This window comes from Cervus elaphus, chromosome 6 (assembly GCF_910594005.1).
Source record: "Cervus elaphus chromosome 6, mCerEla1.1, whole genome shotgun sequence".
NCBI lineage: Eukaryota > Metazoa > Chordata > Mammalia > Artiodactyla > Cervidae > Cervus > Cervus elaphus.
The window spans coordinates 4,215,460-4,230,072 of record NC_057820.1 but is presented as its reverse complement, the minus strand read 5'-3'; the positions used below and the strand labels follow the sequence as shown (position 1 = coordinate 4,230,072).

Here is a 14,613-nt window from a genome sequence, read left to right as displayed (position 1 = left end):
CATACGAAGATGATTGTTGCATTCTAGAGGCGTTAAGTGTACTGACTTTCTCTGTAGATTGGAAACGTGTGCTGATAATGTATTTATTAGTGTATTTCACATCTTCTCCCCAGATGTTGACGTACTTTGCTGCATTTGAGGTATTCTTTGAAGAAAACTTGCCGAAATTATTTGCTCATTTCAAGAAAAACAATTTAACTCCAGACATCTACCTAATTGATTGGTAAGACTATATTTTTGTGCATTTTGAGAGTGTTTTCTCATGTCTGTGCCCCCATCTTTCATTCCTCACTGCTGGCTTCTTTTGGGGCCCAGCTGGCCCCTACCTCCTGCTTTATAGTCTCCCTTCCATCCTGAGCCCGAGACGCCCTGTGTTCACAGCCTGGGCTGCGGGTCATCGGCTAGGCCCTGATCCTCTCTTGGCGCCACGTGACTCTCACTGCTCCTTCAGAACTCCCTCCAGGGGAGGAAGGTGCCTTGGGCCTCTGTGTTTTCAACATGCCCTTTATCCGTTCCTCCCCGAGACATTGCTCAGCCCCCGGCCCGTACAGGCTCTCTGCTGGGGTCGAGGGCAGGCTCTGCACTTTACGCCCGGAGCTCCCGCTTGGAGGAGCGCCCGCGCCTGGACCCTGGGCCGTGCAGCCTGTGGGGGCATCAGGGCCCATGGGGGCGACCCAGAGCTGGAGCCAAGGCCTGCCAAGAGCATGCGTGCTCTGGGATCAACAGGCCGTGGCTGGTGGGGTGGGGACGTGGGAGCCTCCTGCAAAGGGCCAGACGGCAGGCATGAGCTCCGGTGGAGTGGGGACGTGGGAGCCTCCCGCAAAGGGCCGAGAGCGGCAGGTGCGAGCTCCGGTGGAGTGGGGACATGGGAGCTTCCCGCAAAGGGCGAGGGCGGCAGGTGTGAGCTCCAGCGGCCAAGTCAGGGGTCGTGGATGCCAAGCTGAGGGCCTCAGACAGGAGTCCAGGGGCCAGCGGGAGCGGCTGGCGGCTTCCACTTGGGGCGAGAATGGCGCCAGGTTCCGCCCAGAAGCGAGTTTCTGGTTCCCTGGGCGGCAGGGGAACCTGGAGGCAGAGACGGTGAAGGGGAAAGAATGGGGCTTGAGCTGAGGCCGCAGAAGTGGGTGGAGGGCTGGGAGGGGGAGGCGCTGGCTGGAGGCTGTGGCCCCGGGGCATCCTGTGGCTGTGAGGGGTGCCGGGTTTGGCAAGACGGAGAGCGGAGCTGGTGTTGGACACTTTGGTTTTAGGGTACCTGTTCGATATCGAAGTAGACGTATACGAGGTTCCAGAGAGCTCCTGTTGGAGCCTAGACCAGGAGGTCTTCGTGCAGGGTGGATTGGTTGTCTGAGGAGAGGCTGGAAAGGCTGGGGTGTCCCCCACCTGGTGCCAGGTGAGGAGGCCAGGGCACCCGGGGATCCGGGAGAGGTGTCTCGGGTCCTGGAATCCCGCCTGAGCCCTGGCCGCTCCCGTTACGTCCCTGTGGCCCGAGCACGGCCGGGGAGCCTCCCTAAGCCTGTGGCCTCGTCTGTCCACCCAGACGACTGGCCTCTGAGGGTCCTGTACGGGGGCACCAGCCTTGCGAAGGCGCCTCTGCAGAAGGAGGTGTCTCTGGGCTGAGAGGCCATTTGGGTTCCTGCACCGACGTGCGTGGTGAGTCCACAACTGCTGGGAGCACACAGTGGGCTTGGCTTTCCTCTGTGCTCACTTGTTTCAGGAGGCAAAGGCTCACCTCTAGAGGTAAAGGCCAAGTGTCTTCCGAACGAGGCCCCGCTGTTTAAGTAAAGCTGATTTGTCTGCTTCCCTGGGAGCGAGCCTGTGGGATGCTTAGCATTCGTTGCTTCTGTCCTGACCCTGAGACTGTTCCAACTCTGCTGAATTCATGCCGGGGACGAGGGTATGGAGGTCGGGGCTGGTGTCACTGGGGATCAGTCCAGACGTGAGGCCACAAAGCCGCTGCTGCTGGGGGGCTGGGCTGCCCTGTCTGGGAGTGTTTGGGGCCAGGATTAAAGGTCACCTCTGTTTAACCAGCAAATGATTTCTCCTTTCTGTGAACACTCAACTTTTGGACAGGCTGTCCTGCTGCACGCCTGTTTGTGCACCTGTGCTGTGGGATTTGACTGTGAACCCTGACCTCGAAGATTCCCAGGCCTGGGGCCCGTGACCCCTGGGGGACGGTGTCAATCGAGGGTCATGTGGGACCGGATTCTTCAGCTTTGACCTTTCTGCTTAGGCCTCTGAGTTAGATTCTTAGGATTCCAGGCTCACAAGGAACTCTGGAAAACACTGTCTGGGAATAGTGTCTCTCAAGCTTATTTTTACCCTGACTTGCAAAAGTAAATCAGTAGTGTATTGTGACGCAGTGTGTGGCCGTGTGTTTGGAGCAATACAAGATAATGTATGTGACAAACAGTTTTAAGAAACAATTCTTACTAGCTTTTACTATGTTGGTGCTGCTCCAGGCTGATGGTATCTCAGAGCAGCGGTCAGTGACGGTCATGATGGGCAGCATGAGGAGCACTGTCATGCAGGGAGCGTCTCTGCTTCGTTCCGGGCTGATGGGGGAGAGGGGCCCAGGCCACGGGGACTTGCGTCTGTTGGCTTCAGCGCTTCTCACGGGATCTCATTCATCTAACCCTTAGAACTAATCTAGCCCTGGGAGCGAATTTTAAGACCTCTGTTTGACACGTGAGGAAATGGAGGCTCCGCGAGGCAGAGTGACCTGCCTGAGGTCGTTGGCTCGCTGGATGGCAGCGCCGGCGTTCGAGCTCAGCGCCAGCTCCAGAGCCTGCGTGCTTCCCCTCGGAGTGGGTTGAGTCTGAGGAATTTCTTAGCAAGGCAGCATACCCCGTGCAGAGGGCCCCAGAGCTGCAGTCGATGCGCTGATGAGCGTGGGTAGCGAGGGTCGGACTCATGGGTGGTGAATGTGGAGCAGAGCGCCGGCTGTCTGGGTGCAGGACCGCTCCGAGGACTCCTCCCCTTAGACCTTTGTGACGCGATGTGCTTGGAGCCTGAGGCCCTGTGGATGCTCGTGGTGCCTGGATGAGGCCTCTCTCGGTGCTGGGGCTTGGCTGCTTCCCAGAATAAGGACCACGGGATCCCTGTCTGTGTTTGTAGTCCCAGCGCAGGGCTGGGTGCACAGGAAGTCGTTAGTAGGTATTTAAGTTGATCTAAGCCCAGGAAAACCACGCAGTGCACATCTGTGCGCGGTCCGCAGGGGCCCAGGCTCTCGGTTCGGTGCGCACCGTCAGGTGGAAGCTCAGAGCGGGAGCAGAGTGGGCAGGAAGCCCAGGGAAAGGGCGGGCGCCGCTCAGGACCTGCCCCGGAGGCTGGTGTTTCGGAGACAGCGCTGCTCTGTTGCATCTCCACAACGCCCGGAGCAGGGCCCTTTTAGCACAGAGGGAGCCAGCGAGGCCCCTCCCACAGCGGGCGGTCCAGCTGGCTCACTCCCCTGCTTGTTCTGCTGCTTCTGTGTCCCAGCCCCTTCCCAGGCCATGTGTGCTCCCTGGCGGCGGGGCTGCCTGAGGCACACACGCCTGTGCACGCCTGTGTCTGCAGAGGGTGCGGGTCGCTGCCCCACCCTCACCCCCACCCCTGTCCCGCTGCACGGCTGTGGCCCCTGCAGTTTGGCTGCTGAGTGCCCTGAGTGAGCCGTGGGGGTGCTCACGGGAGACCTGTCTGCCCGCCAGGAGCTGTCTAGGACTTGCTCCTTCTTCCTTCCCGGGGCACTCTCTCCACCCCCTAATTATAGCATTAGTTTTACAAGACGTGGTCTTGCCCAGTCTGAGAGCCCCTCTTCCAGAACCCCCTCTCTCTCTGCTCCCTGCAGCAGTTGGGGGCTTCCCTTCATGAGAACACCCCTGCTTCTCGCTGCCTCCACAGTACCCAGCGTGGTCAGTCTCCTCAGTGACCCCAGTGCCCGGCCCCATGCTGGGCTCGGAGTCCTGGACCCAGTGATGTACCCACTCCCGAGGGGCCCCTTCCTCAGGTCTGAGATGCATGGAGTCCAGCCTGAGGCTCACGTGGGTGCCTGCCTCCCCCCGTGTTCGGGGCTGCCGTCTGCCCAGCGCTGCAGAGACTTCACGGTAGAGACTCAGATTCACTCGCTGAGGCCGTCCTCCTGGCAGAGATCTTAGCCCGTGTGCTCGTCTCTCCTCTCTGCTCACACAGACACAGAGGGGCCGAGTTGGGTCTCGCCCTCCGTGCCCGGCTTCCTACAGAGTTTTGAGTGTCCAGACCATCAGATGTCCATGTTTTGTAGAAGGACTGACTTGCGGTCGGTTAACTCGTCAAAATATTTCCCACCGCTGTCAAACGTTAGTTATTAGGAGGCGTGGGTAAGTTTTGTAATAAATAATCCTGAATTAATGAGATAATTAAGCAGAACATTCTGTATCCTGATTAATGTTTCTTGAACGTTTGGTGGTACTTGGAGATCCTGTCATCATGCTGAGTCTCTACCTTAAAGGCAGGTTGGGGTGAAATTACTGATGGAAGAGTTTCGTTTCCATGGCATCCAGCATCCCTTTCACTCATAGCTTCTACTTTCCTGTTTGGGGTCTGCCTAAAAATTCCTCCAGAGCAGAGTTGTCTCGCTGAGCTCCAGGGGTCTAAGTCCCATCTGGCATCCCATGTGGGGGCCTCCTCAGTGTGTGTGTGGAGGGCGGGAAGAGGGTTCGGAGCCTGAGAGTGGGGGACCTTCAGGCGGAAGGACCCACATAGCCTGTGGTCACTGGCCCACCCACCCCCACCTGGCGGATGACGGAGCCTGGGTGCTGAGGCAGGGTTCACATTGCTTACCTGTTGTCTGCAGCCCCTGCTCAGGGCTGGCGCCGAAGGTGGAAACACCTGTGGGCTCAAATTGGAGGGTGCTCTGGGGGCTCAGAGGTGGTTCTCTCTGCTTGCTTCCAGGATTGTCGGGGGAAGAGTTGGGCTTGTTAATTACATTTGAGTGCAGGCTTATATAACTACCTTCAGTTTTTAAATGAATGCGGTTCTCTGTTGGGTGTTTCATGTTGTTTTATTTAATCGCATAGAATCTAAGGAGGCTGAGTAGTTACCTAGCAGTGTCTACATTGCTCGTCTGAATTTTTAGGGCACTGGGAGCACCGTGGTGGGTAGGGCTGAGGTTCAGGGCCGCTTCCCAAGCCAGCGCTGGGGACGGAGGCTCCTTCGTAGGAGCCAGTCAGGGAGGAATGCTCTGGGCACAGCTGGACATCGATGGCATCAGGCCCTGAAGGTCCAGGTCTCCAGCGGTGTCTTCTCGGTGAGGACACCACATGGTGACGTCTTCCCTTCGTGGTGGTGTTCAGTCACCAAGTCGTGTCTGACTCTGACCCCGTGGACTGCAGCACGCCAGGCTCCCCTGTCCTTTACCGTATCCTGAGTTTGCTCAGGCTCACATCCATTCAGGCAATGATGCCATTCAACCATCTCATCCTCTGTCATCCCCTTCTCCTCCTGCTTTCAATCTTTCCCAGCATCAGGGTCTTTTCCAATAAGTCAGCTCTTCACATCAGGTGGCCAAAGTACTGGAGCTTCAGCGTCAGCATCAGTCCTTCCATTGAATATTCAGGGTTGATTTCCTTTGGGACTGACTGGTTTGATCCTTTTCCTCTTTTACCTCAGGCTAAAACCTGTGTTTCTGCATCCTCCTTTCTTTGTGATTTCCTCACCTGTGGTTTTTCCAGTGGTCATGATGGATGTGAGAGTTGGACCACAAAGAAGGCCGAGTGCTGAAGAATTGATGCTTTTGAACTGTGGTGTTGGAAAAGACTCGAGAGTCCCTTGAACTGCAAGGAGATCCAAGCAGTCAATTCTAAAGGAAATCAGTCCCGAATATTCATTGGATGGATTGATGCTGAAGCTCCAATACTTTGGCCACCTGATGCAAAGAGCCAACTCATTGGAAAAGACCCTGATGCTGGGTGGGATTGAAGGCGGGAGGAGAAGGGGACGACAGAGGATGAGATGGTTGGATGGCATCACAGACTCAATGGACATGAGTTTGAGCAGGCTCCGGGAGTTGGTGATGGACAGGGTAGCCTGGCGTGCTGCAGTCCATGGGGTCGCAGAGAGTCGGACTCGACCGAGTGAGCGACCACCACCAGCACCTGTGAAGTGGAGATGGAGACGGAGCTCCCTCAGGGGTGGCCGTGGCTGACCCGGGGGCGTGTGGAGCAGCGCCCGGCCCGGGGGCGTGTGCTCCTCGTGGGCTCCGTGAGCAGCGCAGGGCGGTGGCGGTTCTCCCAGCATCGACTTCTGAGAGGCAGCTTCTGCCTCCCGGCCTGGCTTCCCTGTCTCCCTGCCCTGGCCTGCTCCCTGTTTGCAGGCCAGCAATTAGGCTAGGCATGGCCATTGGAAATGTGAAGCCTTGACGGGAAAAAGGAAACAAAAAACGAAATTGTTCTGTTCCTCTTACGTATATTATGGGGGAAATAGAGACACACAATTTGTCTTTGTTGTCTTTTATGCGCCTTTAGCCACTTTATTAGTTTAGCAATATAGAAAGACCTTTTTTTTGAATTAGTTGAATTGGTACCTGAAGCCGTCATTTTAAAAATAATTTTATTTTGTTGCTGGTGCTGGGTCTTCCTTGCCGCACAGGCTTTCATCCAGTTGTGGTGGGTGGGGATGCTCCCTGGTTGCGGCGTGGGGCTTCTCGTGGTGGTGGTGTTGCAGACTGCAGGCTCCAGGCCCCAAGGGCTTCAGTCGTTGTGGTTCCTAGGCTCAGTCGTGGTGGTTTCTGGGCTCTTCGGCGCAGGCTCAATAGTTCTGATGAACTGTCAGAAATGTTGCTCTTTTACTTAGCTCTTAGCTGCTTAGTTACTTCGAGGCGTGGTCGTCCCATTCCAGGGATTGCACCTGTGTCTCCTGCGTTGGCCGCCGCGCCTCCAGGGCAGCCCTGAAGCTGTCATCTTTTGATGCCCAGTGCAGTAATGTGCAGTCGTCCCGGGAAGCACAGCACACCTGTCTGGCGGGTGAGAAGTCCTGGGTTCCTGCTTCCCCGGTCGATGGCTGTTGTGAGACAGACGTATGAGGCGCCGTGTGAGCAGCTGACGGGAGAGGCCCGGCCCAGCCCAGGGGCAGGAAGCAGCCTTCCTGGGAGGGCCGTCTAGGCTGAGCTGTGGTGAGGGGACACGTTGTCAGGGGAAAACTTTCACATGTTTTTCTTTAAAAGACACATTTTATTTAAGATACGGTAAGATTCAAGGCCTTAATGATTCCATTTCAGTACCTGTAGATAGTAAATGACACCGTGTATGACACAATTTATAGCTTTCCACATGAACTCCAAGCTTGGTGATCAGGTCTCAGTCCTGTTTTGACTTTTCAGCAGCATTTGACATTCTTCACTCTGTGATTCCAGAATGTTTCTTTTATCTGGTACCATCTATATACAAAGTGTCGCCAGCCCCAGAGCCCTCTTCTGAACTTCAGATTGATTGATGTATCCAGCTGGATGTCCAGTGACTTGAGCTCAGGTCCAAACCAGAGGTCCCACAGCTCACCCGTGGAGTTGGCACCGCAGACCCGTCTGTCGCATTTCCTGTGAGACGCATCCATGTTCGTTCTGCTCCGGCGGCCCCCTCTGCCCTGGCCACCCCCTCTGCTCCGGCCGCCCCTCCGCCCCCTCTGCTCCGGCTGCCCCCTCTGCTCCGGCTGCCCCCTCTGCTCTGGCCGCCCCCTGTGCTGCAGTCCTGTGCCGAGCTGCCTGGTGGGTTCAGTGGCCGCCCTGGCGAGGCCTGCATTCCCCTGCAAGAGCGTCTCAGCACAGTGACCGGGCCCCTCCGCTGTTCAGCCCCTTCGCTAGTTTCTGTCTCATGTAGAAGGAAACCTGCAGGCCCTGCAGCGGCCTCTAAGGCCCCGGTCCCCACAGGCATCCTCACGGGTTCTCCCTTTCGCTGTTAGGGCTTCAAGCCCAGTGGCCTCTGGGCCCATCAGCGGATGCGCTGGGTTACCTCTGCCTCCGAGCTGAGAGCTCTCTGTGCTGTCTGGGGCTTCCCTGACCCCTTCTCCCGCCTCGGCTTCCTCCTCGCGGCTTTGCGGAAGTGGCGCTTTTCAGGCACGTGCTCACCCTGACCGTCCTGTTCACACACCCAGACTGGCAGTCCCTGCCTCCCACCCTGCTTTTTATCTGAATCCACATCTGACGTTCTGTGCGCTTCATTCAGCCTTTCCACCCACGAGGGCAGGGAAAGCTGTCTATTCTGTTGGATTCTGCGTATTCTCACCACAAAGAACAGTGACTGGCGTAGAGCAGGCTTTAAAAGCCGTTTATGATGTGTGGCTTAGAATCAGCAGGGCTCAGATCTCAAGAGCTGCTTGTGGAGCGATGGGGGATGGTCAGCAGGATCGAGCAGGTGGGCATCACAAGCCTTCAGGGTGGCGTTGCTTTGCAGGGGTGGCGGGGGAGGACTGGGCTTGGCTGTACTTATCTTAAGTTCATCCTAAGTTCAGTGTGAGTTTTTGCACTTTGAACAGTTTCTGCACCACAAATGCTACCTGCAAATAATCTTTATTTGCCAACTCAGTAAGGCAGATGGTTGCTAACAGCTTGACTGGTGAATTCTTGTGAATTTTTTAAAAAATGTAAATTGAGGGACCTCCCTGGTGGTCCAGTGGTTAAGGCTTTGCGCTCCCAATGCAGAGGGCTCAGGTTTGATACCTGGTTGGGGAGCTAAGCTCCCACACACCATGTGGCCAAAAAATAAAGTTAATAAAAAAAAGTATTTATTAAAAAGTGTTAGTTGAAGAGGATTAGGTTGATTGTACTTCTGAGTTCATGGAAAACTAGTCACTATTTCATATGAATCTTCTCTTGTTTGTCTATAGTTACTCTTTTTATCCCTTCCTTTTTCCATTCAGTAAACAATACTTCTAATGTGTTTAAAATGTATCTTTTTTGTATACATTTTTTTTGTTGTTGTTGTTCTTGAAAATGCTTGACTACATTTTATTTATTGCTGTGGTTTAGTCGTGTCCAGCTCTTTTCGACCCCATGGACTGTAGCCCTCCAGGCTCCTCTGTCCATGGGGTTTCCCAGGCAAGAATACTGGAGTGGGTTGCCATTTCCTTTTCCTTTTTTGTATACATTTTAAAAAATTATAACAATAAATAGCACTAGAACTACTACTGTCTGCCAGGTGAGTGTGGCACTCTTGATTGTTGGAACATCAGCTTCACAATGTATCTGAGGCAGTTTACAAAGACCACACACAAATCTGAACTGAAGAATATTGTGTTAGAGAAAGTTCTGTTGTTTCTCTCTCTCTTTGCCTGTAGCCACTCAATTTTACCAGGCTTTTTTTTTTTTTTTGCTTAAGTCTACTATACTTTTAAGATGTAAAGGTGTGATTTTCACCTGTGAATCGGCAGGTAAGTAGTATTGCAGATTAGGTCACTTGCTTTTCATTTTTTAAAAATAAAATGTCCTCTAGAGTTGAGAATGTTCAGGTTGGGATTTGAAACAAAGATCTCTTAGCTCTCTCTCAAACTGTTTTCTAGACCAAGTGATGAGGTGGTTTTCTGTTTTTTGAGACAGTAAGATGCTCAGGCAGAAGGTTTGTTATGACTTTAAAGGTAAGGGGTCCTCCTTGCCTTTGCCTGAGGGCACATGGCCCACTCTGGACTTCCAGGGCACGTGTTCAGGGTCTAGTTCTTTTACTATTGGTGGCAGGAGCTGCAGTGATTTTTCTCAGACCTCTGTGTCCTTGTTCTGGCATCTGATTTGAAATCTAATTTTTTATACCTTTCTTGAATCTCTTGAGTTTTAAAGCACTGACAAGGAATGGCCCTGAAGGTTTGTTGTTCAGTTGTGTCCAACTCTTTGCAACCCTATGGACTACAGCATGCCAGGCCTCCCTGTCCATCATCAACTCCTGGAGTTTGCTCAAACTCACGTCCTTTGAGTCGGTGATGCCATCCAACCATCTCATCCTGTCGTCCCCTTCTCCTGCCTTCAATCTTTCCCAGCATCAGGGTCTTTTCCAATGAGTCAGTTCTTCCCATCAGGTGGCCAGAGTATTGGAGCTTCAGCATCAGTCCCTCCAATGAATATTCAGGTTTGATTTCCTTTAGGATTGACTAGTTGGATCTCCTTGCAGTCCATGAGACTCTCAAGAGTCTTCTCCAGCACCGCAGTTCAAAAGCATCAATTCTTTGGCGCTCAGCCTTCTTTGTGGTCCAGCTCTCACGTCCATACATGACTGCTGGAAAAGCCATAGCTTTGACTAGACGGAGCTTTGTCAGCCAAGTACTGAGTGCTATGGGGTCTTGGTGTGTTGAATGCTCTGCCTTCACTGCATGCCTGTTCCCCAGGTCCTGGAGGAAAGGCTGTTCCTGGGGCAGAGCACCCTTCCAGGGATGAGGGTGGAGTTCACACCCTGGAGGTCTTGGCAGGCAGAGAGCCTTGCAGCTTGTGAGCAGACTTGCCAGCGTGGTGTAGACCCCGCTGCAGGAGAGAGTCCTGCCTTAAAGGCTGGGTGACAGGCCCTCCCGACCACGGCGGCCTGCAGCCCGAGCGCAGCCCCTGCGTTCAGGTGCCTTCGGCCCTTGCGTGTCTTGGGGTCAGCGTGGGCACTAAGGGAATGCTGCAGCCTGTGGGAAAGTGATTTCCCAGGAGCAGTGAGGGTTGTCTGGTGGGAAGGCAGCGAGACCCGCTCCCGGACACCTGTGACATCCTGGAGTGGGCTGGGAGCTTGCGGACACTGGTGTGCATGGAGATGCCAGATGCTGTGTCCCATGTAGGGTGGGGATGCGGGGCTCCCCGCCGGGGGGCGGCATCCGAGGGGAGGGTGGGGGCAGACAGCACGTCCTCAGAGCCTCGGAGTGGAGGGGAGCCCAGGTGGGTGGGCGTGTCTGTCTGGGTGTGGGGTCAGGAGATGCCTCGGATACGGCCCCAGGCGGCGGGAGGACTGCTCCACACAGTCAGCCTGGACTCACCTACCTGTTGACGTGCTCTGGTCACCCGGGACTGTGTGTGGTGATTTGAATTGTGATTGTCACAGTTTTTTAAGGGAATGCATATCTGTGTTTTGCTTACTGTTTTCACCTGGTGGTTTTAAATATAAGATCAGTTTCTTGTAGTCCACTGTCAGACTTACCTGGAAAATGTTCCTCTCTTCCTTTTGTGACCCCTGCTGGGAGGAAGGTGTACAGTGCTCCTCAGAGGTCGGGTGCGCGCGTGTCGATTCAGTTCTACATTTCCGTTCACTGTTTTTATTTCCCACCAATCTAAGCTCTGCCTGCCGTATTAACGTCTAGTGCCTGCCTCAGAGTAATGATAAGCACATAGTAGGTTCGAGATAAACATGTTGCATGCAGAAGGACCTGCTGTCTAATTCAGAAACTGTCCGTTGTTTGAGATTCTTTGTGAAAGCTGATCATGCTGTTTTAGAAAATGTTTAAATTGACCTTCAGTGTGAATGCAGGCCTAGAGCTCCACACCTCACCGCCACCCCACCCTACTGCCCCCCCCAGGACATTAAGTGTGAAAGGGCCTAAACTCAGGTGCACCGGAGAGAATCGGCCCTGAGCCAGGGCTCCGCCATGGTCCCTCTGGGATCTGACGCCCCCTCTCTCCCCCAGGATCTTTACTCTCTACAGCAAGTCCCTGCCCCTCGACCTGGCCTGCCGGGTCTGGGATGTGTTCTGCCGCGATGGGGAAGAGTTCCTGTTCCGCACGGCCCTGGGCCTCCTCAGGCTATTCCAGGATGTCCTGACCAGGATGGACTTCATTCACGTGGCACAATTCCTCACGCGGCTGCCTGAGGACCTGCCTGCTGAGGAGTTCTTTGCTTCCATCGCCAGCATTCAGATGCAGAGTCGAAACAAGAAGTGGGCTCAGGTGAGTGGGCTTTTGTTCCCTACCCCCTGTCTGGTTGAGGAAGCGGCTTCTATGGAGCGCCCCGTGAGGAACCGGCCGTCTGGAAGGTGCCCTGGGTTTGGGGCCTGGCTCTGCCACAGGCGGTCTTGGGCAGTCGTTCCCTCTTTGGGTCTCCGTTGAGGGAAGGAGCTGGAGAAGAAGAACCTCCCCACCTCTCCTCCAGGGGCTTCCCAGGTGGCTCAGATGGTAAAGAACCTGCCTGCCAGTGCAGGAGACGTGGGTTTGATCTCTGGGTTGGGAGGATCCTCTGAAGAAGGAAAGGGCAAGCTACTCCAATATTTTTGCCTGGAGAATCCCATGGACAGAGGAGCCTGGCAGGTACAGTCCATGGGATCGCAAAGAGGCAGACATGACTGGGCGAGTGAGCAACAGTGGCAGCACCCTCCTGCACTGACGTCGGAGTCAGACCCTCTGGTTTGCCAGGAGCACAGGCCCTCTGCCTGGCAGTCTTCTGTAAAGCAAGCTTCCCCCGCTTTTTAAATCCCAGAGACAGAGAGCCAAGGGGGCTGACCTGTCACCATCTCACCGACAGAGGAGGCCCAGAGAGGGGCCGTGAGTCCTCAGCAGTTGTAGAGGGGAGGGGGGGGGGGAGGGGGGAGGGAAAGGGGGGAGGGAAGGTGGGGGGAGGCGGGGCGGGGGGAGAGGAGGGCTTCCCCGGACGTGTTGCTGGGGCTGCTGGGGCTCCGGCAGCTGCTCTCAGGGCTGCCCAGCCGAGCGCTCGGGAGCGCGTCCTCCTGGGCCCACCTCTCCCAGGCCTCCCCTCCGGACTTCCCTCCAGGTGTTTGACCCTGTGGCGTTGGTCTGGTGTTGTCTGTTCGTAGTCTTTATCACATAAAAGGGAAAACAGAACTCCCGGCCTCTGGGCGCTGTGTATGCCCAGTTTGCCTGAGCGTCAAGTCCTGGGGGGAGGCTTGTCCTTGCCATATAGTGCTTGTTCCTGATTTATGGGGTTTTTTTATTAGTGGAAGATTTACAGTACATTCAAAATAGAAGAAAAGAGAATAACCAACCCCATGTGCCTGTCAAGTATCCAGTCAACTTTCAGATTTCTGTTTTCAGACATCAGCAGTAGCGTTGTCCTTTGCTTAAATCAAGATCTAGATAAGGCCTACACGTTGTAATTGGATGAAAAGTCTTTGACACCTTCTTTTAATGTATAGGGTTACTCCTCCTTTCCACTGCTCCCTTCCCCCTCTATCTATTGAAGAAACGAGGTCACGTCCAGTAGCAGTTCTCACAGTCTGGGTTTTGCTGCTTCTGTCTCTGTCGTGGTGTTCGTCATGGTCCTTCTCTGTTTCCTGTAAATTGACAGACCTGGAGGCTCGAGGAGGGTCCCAGTTTTTACGTTTGACCAGATTACTTCACAGGTGATCTGATTCTCTTTCTCTGATCTTAGTGGCCTACTTATTTTTGTAACAGCTTTAATAATTTACCATAAACCTCACCCTTTTTAGAGTAAACAATTCAGTGCCTATTTATTTGTTACCCAGAGAGGGTTCCCTCTGCCCTGGGCCCTTCAGTCTCTGCCCCCCCACCCCCAAGCTGGTCCTGCCTCACCTCCTGTGATGCTCTCTGGCTGGTGGACTTCCTTCCTGTCTGGGTCTTTAGGGAGAGCGCAGCTGCCGGCCGGCCCTGGGGTGATACCGTGACAGGCTCCCCTGGCCTCACCGGCCGGGGGTGGGGAGCGCTGCTCTGTGCTGAGTGTGCTGTGAACTACGTTCCTGAAATGAATGCATATTCAGTTTATGAAAAGGGGTGAGGTACTGACTCATCGACAGTACGGGTGCACCTTCAGAACACTACATGAGGTGAGAAAGCCAGACCCTGAAGACCACACACTGCGTGGTCCCGTTATTCCTGGGTAGTTTCAGAAGGGGAGCTGCAGAGACTAGACGCGGTGAGTGGCGCAGGGCTGTGACAGCCGGAGGGCAGGGCTCACTCTTGCCCCAATGACGATGTCCTGAAATGGGCTGTGCCGAGGGCCGCACATCATCTGTGAGTGTCCTAAAAGCCGTTGGACGCATGAAGTGGGTGAATTTTATGTGTGGTATGTGAATTATGTCTCAGTAAGCTGTTAAAGAAAATAGGAACCTGAGCTCCTGTGTGAGGAGGACTGGCTGTATAATTATCAGGGATCTGGTGAGAGGAAAGACGAGCCTTTCTCTGATTAAGAAATAAATGGGCAACACAGAACGAAGGTATGGGGCCTCACGTTCAGAATTAGTGTCCAGGGTTTGAGGATGGTGACGGCAGAGCGCTGGGCTGGGCAGGGCCTCTGAGTGGGGGTCCCCGCCAGACCGCACAGGTGCACGCCCGCCTGCGCGTGAGTGTACTCTGGAGTCTCCTAGGACTTGCACCGATGCTCTAAAGTGTCTTCAGAGAGCCAGGGCCCTTCCTGATGACCATGCCCGTCACTCAGCCATTGCTGCCTTGGCTTTTCATCGCGCACGCTGTGGTCTGCTGACCTCCCTTTGTGTTTCACTGGTCCTCCCCGACCCCCGTCCCACACCCGCAGAGACACGCACAGACAGACGGGTTGAATCCAGATCTGTCACTCTGCTTCTTGCATTTGAGGTGAAAATTGCTGGTTAAGACCAGGTCAGAGGTTGTTAGGTAGTAGGACGTCCTCTGGTAGTGGGGCGGTAGTAGGAGTTGGCCTGACTGAGCGCCTGGCAGTGAGTCTGTAGTTACAGGCCCCGCGGGAACGGTGGTTTGTGCTTCAGGTTAAGATC

At 54.6% G+C, this 14,613-nt stretch overlaps 1 protein-coding gene across 8 annotated transcripts in view; it reads left to right on the top strand.

The window, feature by feature from the left end:
• TBC1D14 (TBC1 domain family member 14) overlaps positions 1–14,613 on the top strand; it is a 103,304-nt gene that overhangs the window by 85,317 nt on the left and 3,374 nt on the right. For all 8 annotated transcript variants that reach the window (XM_043906095.1, XM_043906100.1, XM_043906098.1 and 5 more), the window contains 2 exons: positions 114–223; positions 11,584–11,842. In XM_043906095.1, coding sequence (XP_043762030.1) covers positions 114–223; positions 11,584–11,842 — 369 coding nt within the window. The remainder of the gene's footprint in view (positions 1–113; positions 224–11,583; positions 11,843–14,613) is intronic.